Source organism: Athene noctua, chromosome 1 (assembly GCF_965140245.1).
Source record: "Athene noctua chromosome 1, bAthNoc1.hap1.1, whole genome shotgun sequence".
Lineage (NCBI taxonomy): Eukaryota > Metazoa > Chordata > Aves > Strigiformes > Strigidae > Athene > Athene noctua.
Window position 1 is genome coordinate 155,910,031 of NC_134037.1, and position 17,402 is coordinate 155,927,432.

Sequence of the window (17,402 nt, forward strand, 5' to 3'; positions counted from 1 at the left end):
CCATAAACTTGGTCCCGGCAGTGAGTCCTGTTTCTATCATTTAGAAGGCCCTGATGAACAGTTGGAAATTACACAGTTGCTAGGTCTGGGAAGTCATTGCTTTAAACTGAAAGTGAGATCATAATTTCCTTAAAAAAAAAGGAAATATACTTCAGCTATGAAAGGGACAGGGAGAAAGAAGTAGAGAAATTGGTAGGTAGCTTCTTAGCTGGTGTGAATTGGCACTGGTAAGAAAAGCTCCTCTGATGCAGTATTGGAGGCCTCTGTGTTTTCTTTCTGCAGGAAAGAAAGCAACAAGTGGCTGCAATTAAGATTCAACACAACTGCACCTACTCTTCCGCGCCCCCCCCCCCCCCCCCCCCCCAAGAGATTTGTGTGATGAGATATGCAGCAAAGACTAGCAGAATGCCAAAACCAGTCACTGTATATAAAATTCTGGCTAATAAACCAGCATAAAGCATTTCAAAAAACCTGCTGTCTAACTTTGTAAAGACTAACAAATTCTAAAGAATTTCGTTTGTTTCCCTCTGCATGCTGTTAATTCCACTGAAAAAGAGATGGTGGTGTGGATTCCTGGCGAGTTTCTTCAGCTGTGTTAATATAGGACTATTTCATTTCAACGTGGATTTAGGAGTTGTGAAGCTAACAAAGTTTTGCAGTTGCAAGAAAAAGGAAGACAACCTTTTCAGTATCTATGGCTAGTGTTCAACATAAGGTTCCCACTAATTTGGAGGGTTTCATCCCTTACTATCCACATGTTATTTCTGAGACAGTAGATACTTGACAGTCTGGAACACTTGTAACATCTTTCTAATTTTCCCCACCCTCTTTGGCTGAACATCACTTGAGACTCAGGATGATTCACACAAACTTCAACTCTCTCGTATTTGCCACACAGGAGTAGGTTAAAAACATACAGAACTGAAAGGCTTTGATTACCAAACATGTTTCAAAATTCTCATTGTTTTCTTTATAGATCTTGGTCATGCTTTTCTCTTTCTGCATGTCATCAGCTTTACAGGAAGAAAAGGTTGAATATCAGATGCCATGGAGATTGAAGATAACTTCTCCATTTCAGAATGTATTGCTCAGTACAACCAGTTTTAGATCACAGCTCAACTTACCTATAGATGTAGAAAAAACTAGTTATTGGCTTGGAAGACTAGAATCCATATGAAAAAAAATCTGTATCAGTCAAATAAATAACTGCTATTAAATCGAAAAAGTTGGTAGCAAAACACAGCAGTGCTTGATATAATTTTCCATTGCTGCGTATAATCTTCAGTGTTTTTCTGGTAAGAAACTGATCTCAGGTAGCTCTAAGGCAGGTAGGAAATCCTTCAAGTGTTTTAAAATCCACAGTTATCTGAGACGTAATGACTTCAGAACTTGGCTATAAACATCCAAATGGAAAATGATTTACTAACATGCTGTATATATATGATCTCTAGCTGAGTTCTGAGAAAGATGAAGTTGACTGGCAAGCCATCAAATAATTTGCATACAAGATGTCCTCTAAGTCTATCTGTAAGGATCTATCCCATTTAAAGGCAAAGCATCCGCAAGTACGCAAGGAATAAATCTACAAACTGTATTTGCAGAAAAGACCTTAGCAACATAGAACAAAGTCTTCAGAGTGGTCCTTTGAAGAGGTCCAAAGAATGACCACAGTGTATTTGCAGAGTGACAGTAGTGTGAATTTGACGGCAGTATCTTCTAGGGCAGTGAGAAAAGGGGCCTTCCAGTATATACACCTTCACAGACGGACGTACACTGACACAGTTTGAAGTTGGCAGTAGCGCGGTTCTGTTCTTGCGAGGGAAACCACAGACCGGGGGTCAGCCTGTAAAGCCTTTCACGGACTGGGAATCCACACGGGCCGGGGCCTTGATCCCGCTCACCGCCCCGTCATCCGGCTGCCAACCCCGCATCACCTGGCGGGGACCGGCAGCCGCCCCCCGCGGCCCCAGCGCGGGGCGGGAAGGGGCGGCCCCGGCGGCGGCCCCGGCGGCGGCCGCTGCCGCCCCCCGCCCGGCGAGAGGGCCGGACGCCCCTCGGACACCGCTCCCCTGCCCGCCCCGGGCGGACCCCTTCGCGCCCCACGGCCCCCCGCGCCGGGCGGGCCCCTCCGAGCCCCCGCCGCCCCCCCGCGCAGACGGCCGCCCCCCGGGCGCTCTCCCGCGGACCCGGGGCCGGCCCCCGTCGTGGCGGGCCGGGGGGCGGCGGGGGGCGGCACGGGGGCGGTCCCGGCCGCCCGCCTGGGCCGGGCCTCGGCAGGGGGGAGCAGATATAGGCAGGACGGCGGCGCGGAGGGGAGGCGGCGGGCAGCGGCGCGGCGCTAGGCGGGCGCCCCTTCCCCGGCGGCGGGCATCGGCCTGCCCTGAGCGCCCGGGGCGCTGCTGGGGGGAAGCGGCAGCGGGGCCGCCGCCATGGGGTCCGGAGGCGGGCTGGGGCTGGCGGCGGTGCTGGCGGCCGCCGTGCTGTGCGGGCCCGGGGCGCTGGCCGGGCGCGTCCTCAGCGGTGAGTGCGCGCGGCCGGGGGGCGGCGCGGGGGTCGGCGCGGGAGCTCCGCGCTCGCAGGAGCGGGAACCGCGGCGGGGAAGACCTGGGGCCAACCCACTCGTGGAACGTCCCGTCCCGCGTGTTGGGCGGGAGCCGGGCTGGCCCCCGGGGGCTCCGCGGCGGCTGGAGCGGGCGGCGGCCGCAGGTTGGGGAGTTGAGAGGCGGGCGGCGGGCGGTCAGGCTGCCGCTGCAGCGGCCCTCGGCAGCTCCGGCCAGCGCGGGGCTGGCTTCTGCAGGCAGAGTTTGAGGTTTGACCGATCGCCTGCGTGATGCAGCTCCGGTTTAATTGTTTGAGAAGGTAGAGCATGTACTTGCTGAGGCGTCCTTGTGAGGAACAGAGGTTTGTTTGCATCTACACAGGAATAGTTCTTCGTCATAGAGTTAGGAGGAAAAAGCCAACTTCTGAGAGCGATAGTTTTGTTATGTGTGGGTGTATCTATAACTCGCACAACTGGGAGGAGGGCACTTCAGAAATCTAACTTTTGATCTTAGGTTTAACTTGAGAGATGTAGGATCCCATTCAGTGTTTCCAGCACACAAGTGCATATGCTCGGGAGCTGCTCAGTTCAGTGAAAAGGCTGGTTTTGGTTGCACTTTGGGTCAAACCCTCCACGCTGAAGCTAACGGGCTCTCAGTGTGTGCAAGCACATCCGTACGTTTGTCTTGAAACAAAGACTTACACACTTGACCGTACTTGTTAACAAGTTATGTGTGTAAATCTTTGTATATGCACGTAAGAACATGCCTCTCTACAAACTAATTCCAGAACAATGCAAATTATTTTTTTACAGTAGTGTCAGAGGCTGTAATGCTTGCATGGTAAGAAAACTTTTTTTGTAAGTCGTTTTTTTGCTGCAAACATCTGGTTGCTGAATTCAGGTAGTTTTCTTCCTTGCTGATGGAGTACAGTCACTGACCATTTTGGTGATGTCTTAACTTGAAGCAAGTTCACGTGCAGAACTGAGATGTGCTGCTGGGCTTTTGGTGAAACTTCATCTTCCAGGAAACAATAGCTGAGTAGCAGTGCTTCCAGCATTTTGAAAAAGCTTGCCTGCCTGAAGTGTACCCTGAAATATTTCATCTATCTCTGTTATAATATGAATCATACAGTCTATGTGATACAGCGAATCTCTTAATTTAGCAGTATGTATTAATACTATGTATTTTATTTTAAATAATATAACTATTTATGTTATCTTAAGGATTAGTGAAGATTACTTACCTACGAGATGCATTTTGCATTATGTCTCAGTGTGGCTGAGGAAACCCAGTCCCTGAATCTTCTAGCTGATGCTTCTGCATTTAAGTGACATGTGGCAAACTGAGTAGAGGTCCAGGTCCAGGTTTTAAAACAGTTGTAATATATGTGTATACTGCTTAGTCAGACTGTTCCTAGATGCATTTAAGGCTCTGGGGTTCTGAAAGAATGCAGGCTCTACCCCCTATTGCCCTGAAGCATTTCAAAGCATGCAGTGAGTCTCATGTCACTGTATTATGCTGCTAATACTTGGCTGGTAGAATATTTGAAGCCACTTACAGAAGGAACCATTTATTTACTATTAGGCATATTGGCTGAAGTTGTGTTCCTTAGATAAAGATTCTCTAGACAATAACGGCCAAAAATATTTAGTATGCTTATGCCAGAATATTCTGATACACTGGCAGGAGAACTTTTTTTTTCCTCTTAAAGGCCACACCCCTGTCCTGCCATATGCATGTGGGTAGGTTTAGTGCTAGTAGTAGTAGTTGAGGTTTGTTCAAACAAGAAATGGTACTATTGAATTATTGGTCAGTGTGTGCTGTTCACCTGGCTTCCATCTAGCTTATCTGTCCATCTTATATAAGAACCAACAGTTTGGATTTAAATGGGTTTACATTTAAAATCAAGTTTAGATCTTAACTAGACCTGTTTCTGAAAAATTACAAATTATGCTTCAATGGTGATAATTTGCAATAAATGGAAATCTTGCTGCTTTCATTCTGGATAAGTTAAACATATAATTCCTATCACTCACGTAGAAAGCATTCCTGAAACGGACTTGAATGCCGGTTGGACCTTGTGGAAAGATTCCCATTTACTGCAGTACGTTTGCATCAGACCCAGCAATAATTGCAGAATTTCAACCATTTTGACCAGTGTCAAGAGGGCAGGGAAGGAAGGGTCTACCTCTTCAAAATGTCATTTCATTAGGTAAAGGTTTTCTTATCTTTTTTTTCCAAGTATGTTAATTTTCCTAGGATATAATTAAAACCATTATTTGTATCAGACAATTCACATGTAGGTCTTACTTCTTTGTCACCTTTAATTTGGGAATTATGAAAGAAAAGTAATGCAAATGCTTTGTAATTTTTAGTGTAGACGGATATTTGTGAGCAGTGCTCACAGCCTCCATATCAGAATATCGAGTGTTGCCAGAGAATTGATTCTTAAAGAAAAAAATCAGAGTGGGCTCAGGAGAAACTGCTGAGTCTGCCTTGCTGTCCCATGACATCATGAAGAACGTGAAGTGATGATAATGCAGTTTGCAAAGATGCAATTACTTTAAGTATCTGTTGGGCAGGAAAGATGCAAGCTAATTTTATTACTAATCATTTAACAGCCTGTGTATTAATCATAGATGTTACAGTTTAATGGCCGATATTTGCTTTCTTTTTCTATTTCTATGGCTTTAAAAATTTTGCTCTTTGCTATTGCTATGCATCAATATCAGATTAAATACTGATACAGTATTTTAAAGCAATATATATCTATTTTGGTGTTTAAGTATTTGGATATATAAAACGTTAAATGAAGAAAAGCATTTAGTGGGTCATGAAACAGCAAGAGTTGCCCCTAAGATAGAGGCTTATTTGCTCAGATGCCTTTAAGGATGTGGATATGTTCATTCGCACAGCTTATGACCGGATTTGAGTTGGTCATAAAATACTGTAAAGTAAGATAATTAAAGAAGTATCTTCATGAGTAATGAATTGGATAGAGATAACAAACCCATTCTCAAAAGGCACAACCTAATTTAGTTGAATTGGCTTGGCCTGTTGATTACACCTGAGTTTTGTCTGTTAGACTTTTAAGTATTTTCTGTAGATGAAACCTTCCACTGGGTTTTTTTGGGCATGGACTGCTAATTTTGTAGCTCAGAATTTGAGAAAGTGTAATTGTAATTTGGAAAAACACTGCCAGTCTCATCTATGGGATACATAGGTAACAGTTGTATACCAAAGACAACATTTTGTTGTGGATGCCCAGCATTCAGTTCCATACTAGAAAAGCTTTTAATGGACATGCATGCCCACGTGGTATGAGATCTTTTTGTTCAGTTGTAGATCTTAGTAATCACTAAAGCTGAGACTTTGAGAACTAGAAGGTAAGTTGGGCACCTAACTCTCCTGGACTCCTTTATTAATTCCTCTCCTTATGCGCCTATTCTGAGCAATATCTTCTTGGGGACAAATTGATGATCTAGGTTCTTAAAGTGAAATGAAGTAATCACTCTTGTACATAATATATGTTTGTGCTAAACACACCTTGCTCCTCACCCAGAAATTCCATAATACCCTGTGGAAAGACACTTTATATTAGGTATGACTCGGGTGATAACATAGTTTTGTTAACCCGGGATGCACAATGATGAATGATTCCTCCTGTAGCAAGGTAGAAACACCAAAGTACTTACAGAAGTCTGATTCCTCAAACATTTGTTAGAGATGACCCCCTTTATCAAGCCTGTAAAGCCTACCTCCTTGTCTATGGGGAGAGCTATGCAGGTTGGCCAGATTGTGGCTCTATTCTGGGGCTGAGGGAAGAGTGTCGAACAATTCCAGTGCTTTGTCTCAGGTGAGCATGCTACTTTTCCAGGAATACAATTTCTTCTCAGTGTCTTTCTCAAAGATAGAGGAAGGCATTGCAATTCTCAGACTCGTGATCACCAAGCACCAGTACCCCACTTGGTTGATGGGCCCAAGAGAAAATACCTGCCATGAAGGGAGCTATGATAAGTCACATGTGAGACAGTATCAATAATTGCTTGTCTTTCACATGGCTTTTCTTGTTGCTGGTGAGACAAGACTGGTGTGCTGTCCCAATGCAACAGCTAGGTGCAAAAAAGTCTCTTGCCTTGTTGAAGTCATGTTCTGTACTTTGACTTCTCTGTAGTTCAGGTCTGATCCTGTGTAGATCAAACTTCTTGATTATAAGATGTTTGCAGGAAAATGCGCTTTGGTTCTTAAAGTGCTCTATACCACGCTATTTTTTGAAACTAATTCTCATAATGACTTTTTCTTTGCAAATCTCTCGTGGATCAGAAAAATATATAGTACCGATGTGAAGTGATATGAAGCAATGACTTGATAGTAATTTCTACACGCTAATCCCATACTCATATCTGTCATTCAGTAGTTGAAAAGTATTTGAGTCTTTTGTTGAAGCAGTCCCTACTCCCACCAGTGACAGACAGTAGGCCCTTCAGTTCAAAGCAGTCTTAAATACTGAGTCCTAACTAAACAGTTGACATGGCTCTAAATCTAAATGTAGCTGCAGTATACAGCTAATCACTTTATAAGCAGTGAAGGAAAAAAAAATCAGTATTTTTAGAGTGAAATTAATTTCATTTTACCATAGGTTTTGATGATACTGCAGATATACCCTGAAAATGCCAATTTCTTTTGGTTGTTTCAATAATGTCAGTGAGGCAGCTCAGATATGGACAGGTACATTGTGAATAACTAAAGTTTGGTGAAATGAATCCTACTCTATATCTCTCAACAGTTTCTTCCCATATGGGGTTGTTATATGTGTGATGTGAAATAACCTCAATTTTACTTTATAATAAAAGATAATTTGCCCTAAGAGAAAAATACTCTTATTTCTCCTCCCCTCAAAGTAAATTGTCGGCAACTCTAAGATCCCATGTGGATTGGCTTTTCACACTTTTTTAGTAGAAGGTTGTGCTGTTTTTTTATGGCAGGGGTTTTTGGTAGCAGGAAAGGGGTCTACAGCAGTGGCTCCCTCTGAGAAGCCTCTTGAAGCTCCCTCTGCCTCCAAGTTGGACTCACCTTTGCACTAGACTGGGCCAGTTAGCTGTGCCTCTGTGATAACGTATTTAAGTAGGAGAATCTGAAAGGGGGTTGGGAGTTGTGAGGAGGAGCTGTAAGACAGACATCTATGCAAACACTGAGGTCAGTGGAAGAAAGGAGGAGGAAGGTGGGGAGGTGTGCCAGAGGAGGGACGCCCCTGTAAGCCTGTGGTGAGATGGCAGGGCTGCCTTCCCTGCCACCCATGGTCACTGGTGGAGCAGATGCCCACCTGCAGCCTGTGGAGGAGTCTACACTGGAGCAGGTGGTTGTGCCCAAAGAAGACCAGGACTCTGAGGGAAGAAGCAGCCCCTGCAGTTGCAACTCAGCACTGGGAGGATTGCAACACATAGGGGTGACCCATGGTGGAGCAACATGGGAACAGCTGCAGCCCAGGGGAAGAACTCATGCCAGAGGAAGTTCATGGAGGACTATCACCTTTGAGAGGAACACCATGCCAGAGCAGGGGAGAATAAGAAGAGTGCTCCCTTTGAGGAGAAGGAAACGACAGGACTGACTGCACCTGCTGTTCCCTGCCTCCTGCACCACTGTGGGGAAGGAGGTAGAGAAACTGGGAGCAAGACTGAGCTGGGGAAGAAGGAGAGGGGTGGGGGAAGGTGTATTTTTAAGATGTGGTAACACTTCTCACTGTCCCACTCTGTCTGTTAAGTGGTGTTGCTGTTAGTGTTTGAATTAAAGTGATGTTTTGTCTTTCTGCTAATGACTCTGTCTTTTGCTGTGACTGTAATGGGTGATTCATCTGTTCCTGTCCTTACCTTGATTCCTGAGCCTTTTACTTTATTTTCTCTTTCCCATTCCTGAGGGGAAAGGGGAGAGTGAATGGCTGAGTGGTGCTCAGTTGCTCTCTGGGCTCAAACCATCACAAAAGTGAATGAGCAAGGACTTGCCTGTTGCTTTCTTTTAATTGTGGAACTAGTGCAGAAAGATTGTCACTCTATTGTACTCTTGTACTGAGATGCATGAAAGGTGTTCCACCCTAGGAAACTTTAAGTCCATAAATGAAAGAAATTATATTAATTTCACATCCATATATATACATTTTACTTGCATCTGTGGCAAATACTGGCATTTTGATAACATCCATGAAAACACACTTACTTAGAAAAAGGTATTCAAATTTCACTGAAAAAGAGTAAGAATGGATGATGCCTGATCTGGATAATGATTGATGAAGAGTGTAGTTTAATTGCTAAAGGTTTATGAATATATTATTCTAGATACAAAAATAAGAAATGAGCAATCAGTAGAAACTTAGATTTCTGCCTGTGAGAAATCCTGTTGAGGGAGTCTACTGATGTATATAAAAATTAGGTATGTGAAAATGTCTGCTGATTTGGGACAGGAGAGTAAGAATATTTCCTGCTGGCATATATTACACTTAAGCTATTCAGACTACAGTTGTTGTCAAGCCTTCTACAACATACTAACAACTTATTAGCTGCCATGTTATGTCTGTCTTAAAAGTACTGGGGAAATCTGTTCTGGTCTTCACAGCTACACAGAAAACTATTGATGAAGGGACTTAATTTGCCAGTCCTGTCAGTGTTTGTGTTGGTATTTATGCTTTTTTATTAACACTCTTGGTGTGTCTTTAGGGTGGGATATATAAAAAATTTATTATGTTTGTGTGTCTGTGTCAAGAATTTTTGCTTGATTGTTTTCATTATTCTGAAAATACTGTTAGCAGCTTTAGCTGTAAGTGGGTTTTTTCTTAAGTTCTGGGTAAATAATCCACATCCTGCAGCAGACTTGTAGATGTGTAGATCTTTCTAACACATCATATTTCCTCATGTTTTGAATAGGCTTGAATAGATTCCACTGGTATTTCGGTGTTATCATTGGCCTGCCTGCTTGTGTCTGTGGAAGTGAATAGGGATTTTCATACACATGAAGAGTTTATACTTTGGGGTAGTTCTGCATTTTTTTAACAAAAATAATTCATTGTTAGGGAAACTGAAGTGCTGAGTATATATTGCAAAAGAAAATGTTTATGCTCCGTGTCCTGTGCTCATAGTTAACTTTTTTCTTATTGTCAGTTGAGAAGATGCAGGTTGGACCATGTTGAGATGAAAGCCTGTCACCTCTGCGGATGCCAGCGCTAAGTTTAAGTTCATTGTCCTCATCATGCTTGGTGATGCCAAGGAGCCTGCATTGCTCACAGTGACAATGTTGCTAGACCTGTCAAAGACAGATAGGGGGAAAAAATATGGGTCTGATACCAATCTTGGTTCTTTTTTAACATGGGGAAAGGAAAGGCAACTTGCTATTTTTAAGGGGTTGCCTTAGCAACTCTGTTGGCACTTTGAACCCCTAGGACAGTGCGGTTGTGCACTGGCTCCTTATAGAAGCAAGTGGCTGGCTGCCATGATCAGCCCTGTGATATATACCTGTAAAGTTCACATGATCAGAAGAGAGGAAAACCATTATTACAGCAAAAACTAAATGGATCTCAGGCTTTAAATTTATGATGTGCTAGATATCTGAAACAGATCTGATGCCAAAAAGTATGTATGTTTCACTTAGAAAGGAAAACTGTCAGGGCTTTAATGATTTGACTGTGGCGGGGGGTGGGGGAAAGAAGTATCTGGGTAACACTTTATAGGCCAGGTTTTTTTTTTGACACTGACATACCATTTGAATCGGTGACTAAAACTGTTTCATAAAAATGGATATTTATTTTCCAGTTGAAGACACCTACCCTGTATGGGTTTACATAATTGTATGTTTTCCTGCAAGGGTAATTATGGATGGTCAAGTGTTGGTTAACTTCTAATGAGATTTGGACATCAAACTACTTCTTTACAGCACCATTATCAGTGGCCTGAGATCCCTGCCATGTGTGCCAGGGCTGAGAAGCTAACTATAAGAAATAAATGTATGAGTTATTTTCTTTGTGAAACGAGTGAATAAGCCTATCACTGCTTGGTGAAGATAGCAACCTTTCATGCAGGCAGGTATTCCAGTTCCCAGTACATCAAGAACAAGCCTGTGTCTGAAATGCCACATCCCTGATTTTTAAAATTCAGGCAAACTTCTAGCCTGCTCTGGGGAAGAAAGTGCTTTATTCAATACAATGAACATTTCTATGTTTTGTAGGACAAGGAATCCTTGCTTGCATCTTCCCAAGACCTAGAACAGTGCAAGTTCTGAGAAGATAGAGGCTATAACAAACCTCCCCAAACATAATCCATTTGGGTCAATACTTATCAGTGTTCATATGTATATTTGCTTTTAACAAGCTATTTTGCTGCAATATGCAGGGAAGCTATCAGATTTCATTTTTGTATTTTTCATATTTTGTATTCAGCCAGATGGCAGAATCTAGGTGTTAGTGGTAAGTAATATTCTTTTAATACTCAAATCAGCACTGCCCAATGCTCCTTTACAAACAGTCTCCTTTCCTATTGCTTCATTGTGTAAAAGTTTAGCTGTTATGGGTCTACAGAGAACAGTGATTATTTAGAAGTAACCAAGTTAACCCCTTGTCCCTGAAAGTGTTTTGAAACACAATAAAATAACTAGTAAAGGTTGACATATAGGTGAAAACTCTATTTCAGCAATAAATGAACTGAAAATCACTTCCCATGGCAAAACAGAAAAATAAAGGAGAGGGACTGGACTGGGACAGATTCTTCTTGTGTAGCTTTCATGTTCTGCATAACTGCACAAAATCTGTATGATCAGTGTAATACAGTACGTACTTTCTACTTACAACTTCCATCATGCCCTGTTTTCTCTCTCTGCAAAAGCTGTATTATTGCTGGAGATGTCTGTTTGGCTGGTGTCTGAGGACCTCTACGATTGCCTTCGCTAATTCACAAGATATGGGATGGTTAATGGCTAAAGATAGATTACCTGGCATGTGTTTGAGAGAGAAGAGAAAGAATTTGCCTTTTCCTATCACTTCTATAAATGTTATGTAGACATAATTTTTGCTAATGCTTAAGAATTTAGCAAGAAAGGGACTCTATTATGGTAAGTATTCTAAAAAGTCAGGCTAATAGATGAGTTTTGCTTAAGAGGTTGGGGCCAGCCTCTATTAAGCCGCTTTAGACATCGTCTACATGCTAATGATACATATGATATCATATATACAGACTGTCTGCCTGTACATATATCTACCTGAAGTGCAGCTACTTATAGCAAATGTGGCCCTCAGTTATTTTATATAAGCCCTTAAAAGGGTCTGGGAACCTTTGAAATTTTTTCACAAAAGAAAAATCACTTTAGAGAAACTGTATTATGATGATTAGGCATAACCCCTAATCCAGAGAAAGTATAAATAATAAATGTCTCTTCTCTCTGCAGACTTGGTTATTAGGAGGGTGGGAGGAAAAAGTACCTATTAAATTATGGAAGAGTTAGCTGTGTAGGTACTAATACAGGTACAGGCTGGCATATGATGTGTATAGCAGCTGGTATTTGAATGGCAAATTTATGAGCACACAGAATTTCTTACCGTGCTCAGGAGCATGAGCTGAGCAACATCTGTGACTTGAATACTGACTTAACTCTAGAATGATGTGTCTTCAGTATTACAAACTTTGGGAGAGAATATGACAATTTGCTTTCATCATAAATGAACACAGAATGTAATTATAAAATCTTATCACAGTATTTTTTAAATAATATGAATCCTCAGAAGAACAAATTCAATAGATAGACACAAATATGATGCAGCAAAATGTCAACAGCAGTAACATCATATATCAAAATGTGACCAGTGGCTGAACCCAGTCAAAATTTGATGGGATGATACAAAGGTCAGTTGACGAGATGCATCAGATTTGAATCAAAATGTGATGAGGAAAATTGAGTATCTTTCAGTCTCTTAATGGCCATGTTCTGAAGTGCATTACTGGGACTTGGCATGGAGCACCCTGTGACACAGGGACACGTGAAAACAAAGTGTCCTCAGTGTTCTGCACTCTGGTTATGCAGACCCTGGCGTCAGTGTGCTCACACAAATTCAAGAGAAAGACTAATCTTCTTAGCAGAGAAATATTGTCTAACTAGTGGAATATTTTGGTTAATTTACGTAGATTCCTGTCTTGCTGTTATTTCACTTAAGTCCTTAGGTCTTTATTTTGTTACTTTACTTTGAGGCCTCCATCAGTCTCATGCTGACCTTTGGGACTTCGGTTAGTATTAAATATTTCACATTCCTGTGTTTTCTGCGGAATCCATCATCTTAGGAAGAAAAAAGTCACAGTATAAAAACATAACGGACTTTTCTAGAGCATGATTTGTGCATTCCTTTGTTCTCTCCTCACCTGTGGTGTCAACATGCAGCTGCCGTTCCCCACTAATCTGGATGGATGCTTAATGGTAGCAGACCCTGGACTGTAGGTTAGTTTATGAGGCTCAAGAAGAGGCATGGGGTTTACCAGCAGGGAGCTTATCTTCTACCCAGTATCTTCAAAACCTCCAGCTGAGTCATGTGTGTTACTCAAGATAAGCTTTGTGCCCCTCATGGCCCATGGGGGTGTAGTTAGGACTGAGCCTGATGCTCTTAGGGAGACGAGTCTTTGAGCTGGGTACTTTATCAGTAATTTTGCTTCTAAATGACACTTTGCTATAACTTCTGTCATGGCAGACCTAAAGTAACCTATTATTTTTGTTTAATGAAATGTCATTATTAAAACATAATGGAGACATAGTTGATTGACATATCAGCTGAGAATTTGCTTGCTTCTCCTTTTCATGAAGGAGATTTTTTTCCCTTGCAGAATTATCTGCAAAAATGCTTTAAGTAAGTATCAATTATTTCAACTAAAAGCTATCTTTGTTTTAATATTGATATCAAAACATTCTACTACAGAGCTGCTATGTGACACCCAAAGATGAAAACTGATCCATATGGATGTAAATGGTAGCTAGCAATTCTTAGAGCAAGTATTGTACACTTGTTTTCTTCAGCTAATGGTGTGGTGAGGCAAAGTAAGTGCAAAGGAATTTCAGCCAGCTCAGGTTCTCTGCAGTAGGCAACTAAAGCTGCAAAGGCTGAGGGAACAGGGCCTGAAGTATGTTGTATGGTTCGTGTACGCACGAGGGGTAGAAAGAACAAACCTGGAGATGATTCCATTAGGGAAGCTGAGGAGATCTAATCTTGCAGTTTTGCAACTGGGGGAAAAAAACCAGTAGTCTTTGTTAGTTGTTGCTTCAGCACAGCACTCTTTCCTCAACAGACAAGAAAGCAATTGTTGATCAAAAGCTGAGTTATGTGTTCATGACACAAAGCCAAGTGTGTGTTTTGCCTGTTTCTGTGCCTTCTGACCAGGGCCTGGGCTTGGGTGAGGGAAGGTAAGTCAAGGATAGAGGAGCTAATATGCTCCATGAAAGGAAGGATATGAGCACTCCACATCTGCAGATAGTTAGGGTTGGTTGAAACCTTAACTTGTATGAGCATTTGTAAGGGAAAACAGTAAGAATGAGTTCTTAGATCTTATTAAATTAATTCATTAGATCTTTGATCTCACGCTGAAGGAAGGACTAAATATAATAACATGCTTTTCTTTTTTTCCTTTCTGGATACCCTGTGATGAAATAATGTTTTCCTTCATGTTTTCTTTCTCCTCTCAAGCATCACAGGGCAGATTTTGTGGAAAGGTTGTAAAGGCCTAACTTGCCTGTATGTATTCACATTGCTTAGTATCTTAGCCTGATATATTCCAGTAGGCTTGCTTACAAATCTAGTTTCTAGTTAATTGTGACGGAAAAGTTTGAATTCAATTTATACAGTAGAAATAGCAAATGTTGCTTTAGAATAAATAGTAGAGTTTTGTCTGCTGCAAAGATGTTAGAAGAAGGTAAAATAGCCTGTAGTTAATGTTTCCAAACTTATCTTGTCTGGTATACGATGTGGTCCATTCTGTTGCTTTTCACTGGTAAGTTATTTCTGCTTTGTAGTTCAAAAATTAGTAAGGAGAGAAAGCTGTAAAAAATGAAGAAAAAATTGAAGACTTGACATCTCAGTGTCTTCTGAGAAGAGCACGAAAATGTCAACTGATTTGCCATCTATTAAGGCACAATTTTGGATTTCCATTAACACATTTAACTAGCTCCACTGTAGCAGATAAGTCACCTTCAAAAGAAGAAAGAAAAGATTCAGACTAGGTCATTGCCTAAACACAGGGACTAAATTAACTAGAAGAAAAAAAATTCACAGCTTCTTCCAGAAAGCTCACTACTGTGTCACATACGTCATTCATACCTGATGGGTCTTCATGCCAAGTGCTTTTTGGTTCCTTTCTGTTTTCTGTTTCCTAGAAGTATATTCTTGTACAAATGATCAGCCTCTAAGAAGGAAATGACTGCTTTTGCCACAGGTGTAGAGAGCAACAAATGAAAGAAGTAATTTACGAGTTGGATTGTATGCAAATTTTTACTTGTTCAGTTCTTTCACTTTATAATACTTTAAGAGTTGCACAAACATCTGCAATAACAATGATATCCTCAAATTATTCAGATCAGTTTAGGTGAACTAAAAAGAGTCTTCACACAAAATTTCATGATGTTAATTTACTAACTCTTACAGGTAAACCATTTGGTACAGATTGGGCTTTCACATCTGTGCTTTGGATGGCTCCAAGAGGGCTTCCTGCTCTGAGCTCCCCAAGAGTGGCAAGCTGTTACTGGGCACATATGAGGGGGCACAGTGGCACCTATTGAGCAACTCAACTGCTTCTGTGTGTCACATGTGCATGTCCTTCTCCTCCCTGCTCCATGAAGTCCCATCAGATTTCCTCAGCTTGGTGTGGGTGATACAACCTCTGTACTGGACCCGTATACAGCACAACTTACGGTTTATGAACATGACCTTACAGCAGCTCAGAAACGGCATGTGCCATTTGTTCGGCCACGGGAGTCTCTGCAGCAGCTGACTGGGAGAGGAGTACCCGCAAGAAGCTTGGTCAGTTAGCCAGCAAGGGCCCATTTGTCCTGTTGGAGAGGTCGTTTGATTCAGGGTTTGGGAGAGTCACAGAAGAGCAGGGACTGCATGAGAACAGAGAGTGAGGGGGGCACTTCAGCAGCTGAGAAACACACAGGGAGGGGGAGCAGATGTGTGTGTTAGGGATGATGGAAAGCTAGCTGTTTTCCCATGGAAGGGAAGCACAGCACAGGGAGTTGAGATTAGTAGTAGCCAACCCACTTGTCTTGGTGGATTGAACATTCTTGCATGACTGAAATCATGACAGGGATATTTTGATACCTGAATTTGTTCATAACTTACTACTTGGTGTCAAGGAGTATGTGCACAGAATGAAAGGAATAATGAAAGAGTTTATTTATAAAAATTGTCTGGGAAATAAGAACAAGAAAATAGACAAAAGACTCTCCATAAATCTGCATATATATATATCTTGAATGAATCCTTTGAATCCAGTCTTTAGTTACAGGGAGAGGTGTGGTCCCTTTTCCTTGTAAATGATTAGCGCCCTACATAATTCAGTGGTAGCCTTTGGATGTTTACATTTTCTGTACATATGTGTACTCTGGCAATAAGCCATTGTCACTCACCCAGTGGTGAGCATGAAAATGTTGATCAGCTCCTCCTTTGCTGTGTACTCTATTCTGTCAATGAGACAGAGCTCCTGGGGAAAATAAAAAGGTGGTGATCATGTTAATAAAATTTGAATTGCGGCATTGTAGATGGAGTAAGCTGTGATTTCACATACAACTTTCATTCTTGCGCCTCCCACTTTTGAGCATTTAGAGTTATTACTTTGTTACTTTAATAGGGGTATTTTTTCCTTTTTGTTCAAAGAAGTTTTATGAGGAAGCCCATTATTTATATCCATCTCTAACAAAGGGTTTGCCCCTTGATTCTTATTCACTGTTGCCCAGTTAGGACTATGGCTCTTACTACATTCATTGATAGCAAGACAACCTGTATGAATAAAGGGAAATGGCAGGAAAAGAATTGGACATAAACAGCATTTTCAGGACATTAACAGAGAAAGTCCAAGCAGGTGCTGTCTTCCTGATCTCAGAGTCTGGCTTTTTCCATGGATATCTGTGGCACAAGCTTGTCCTTATATTAGGTTATTCTTGTTCCTGTATTATTTTGCCGGATTAACTACTGATAAACAAGTGACTTTTCAGAAGTCTGTCTGCCAAGCCTAAGTAAGAATGAGACTGCAAAGATGCTTCTTTTACTGACAGTCCTCTCCCAGGTAAACTTAGTAAGGTATCATGAAGAAAATGTTTTGGAGACTTTTTTTTTTGAGAAAGATTACAAGAGTCATAGGAAACACTAGAAAGCTAAACACAGTTTATCCCTTTTGCCCCTATAATTCAGATTTCTGCAATAAAAAAGATCCCCAAAATAAGAGTTGCTTTCAGATTTAGCTAAAAGTCATGAGATGATCCTGGTTTTATGTTCCTATATTCATGCAGCTTTGATACAGTATGCTTATTCTCTGCAAATTCTTGAAACTATACTCTGTGCAAATTTAGAGTAGCCTTCAGTCATCTTTTGTGCTGTATGCAATCTGCTATGAGAAGTATGCTACTCATCGAATACAAAAATGAAGCAACACTAAAGCAAGAAGAATTAACTTTATTGTATCTTACAGAATTTTATGTTCACATCTATGGTTACTCTGTATATAGAAAAACACTAGTTTATAAAGCTTAAGTACAACTTAAATTATAGGATGATGTTGCTGTTTCCTAAATTACAACTTTTTTTTTTTAAAGGTAAAACAGGATAAAACTTGTTCAAAGGTAAAGTCAAAGGGTTGTTTA

At 41.5% G+C, this 17,402-nt stretch overlaps 1 protein-coding gene across 2 annotated transcripts in view; it reads left to right on the forward strand.

The window, feature by feature from the left end:
• The first annotated feature begins 2,334 nt into the window (after positions 1-2,334).
• Positions 2,335-17,402, forward strand: part of CHODL (chondrolectin) — a 28,483-nt gene continuing 13,415 nt past the window's right edge. For both annotated transcript variants that reach the window (XM_074928789.1, XM_074928796.1), the window contains exon 1: positions 2,335-2,520. In XM_074928789.1, coding sequence (XP_074784890.1) covers positions 2,430-2,520 — 91 coding nt within the window. In that variant the 5' untranslated portion in view covers positions 2,335-2,429. The remainder of the gene's footprint in view (positions 2,521-17,402) is intronic.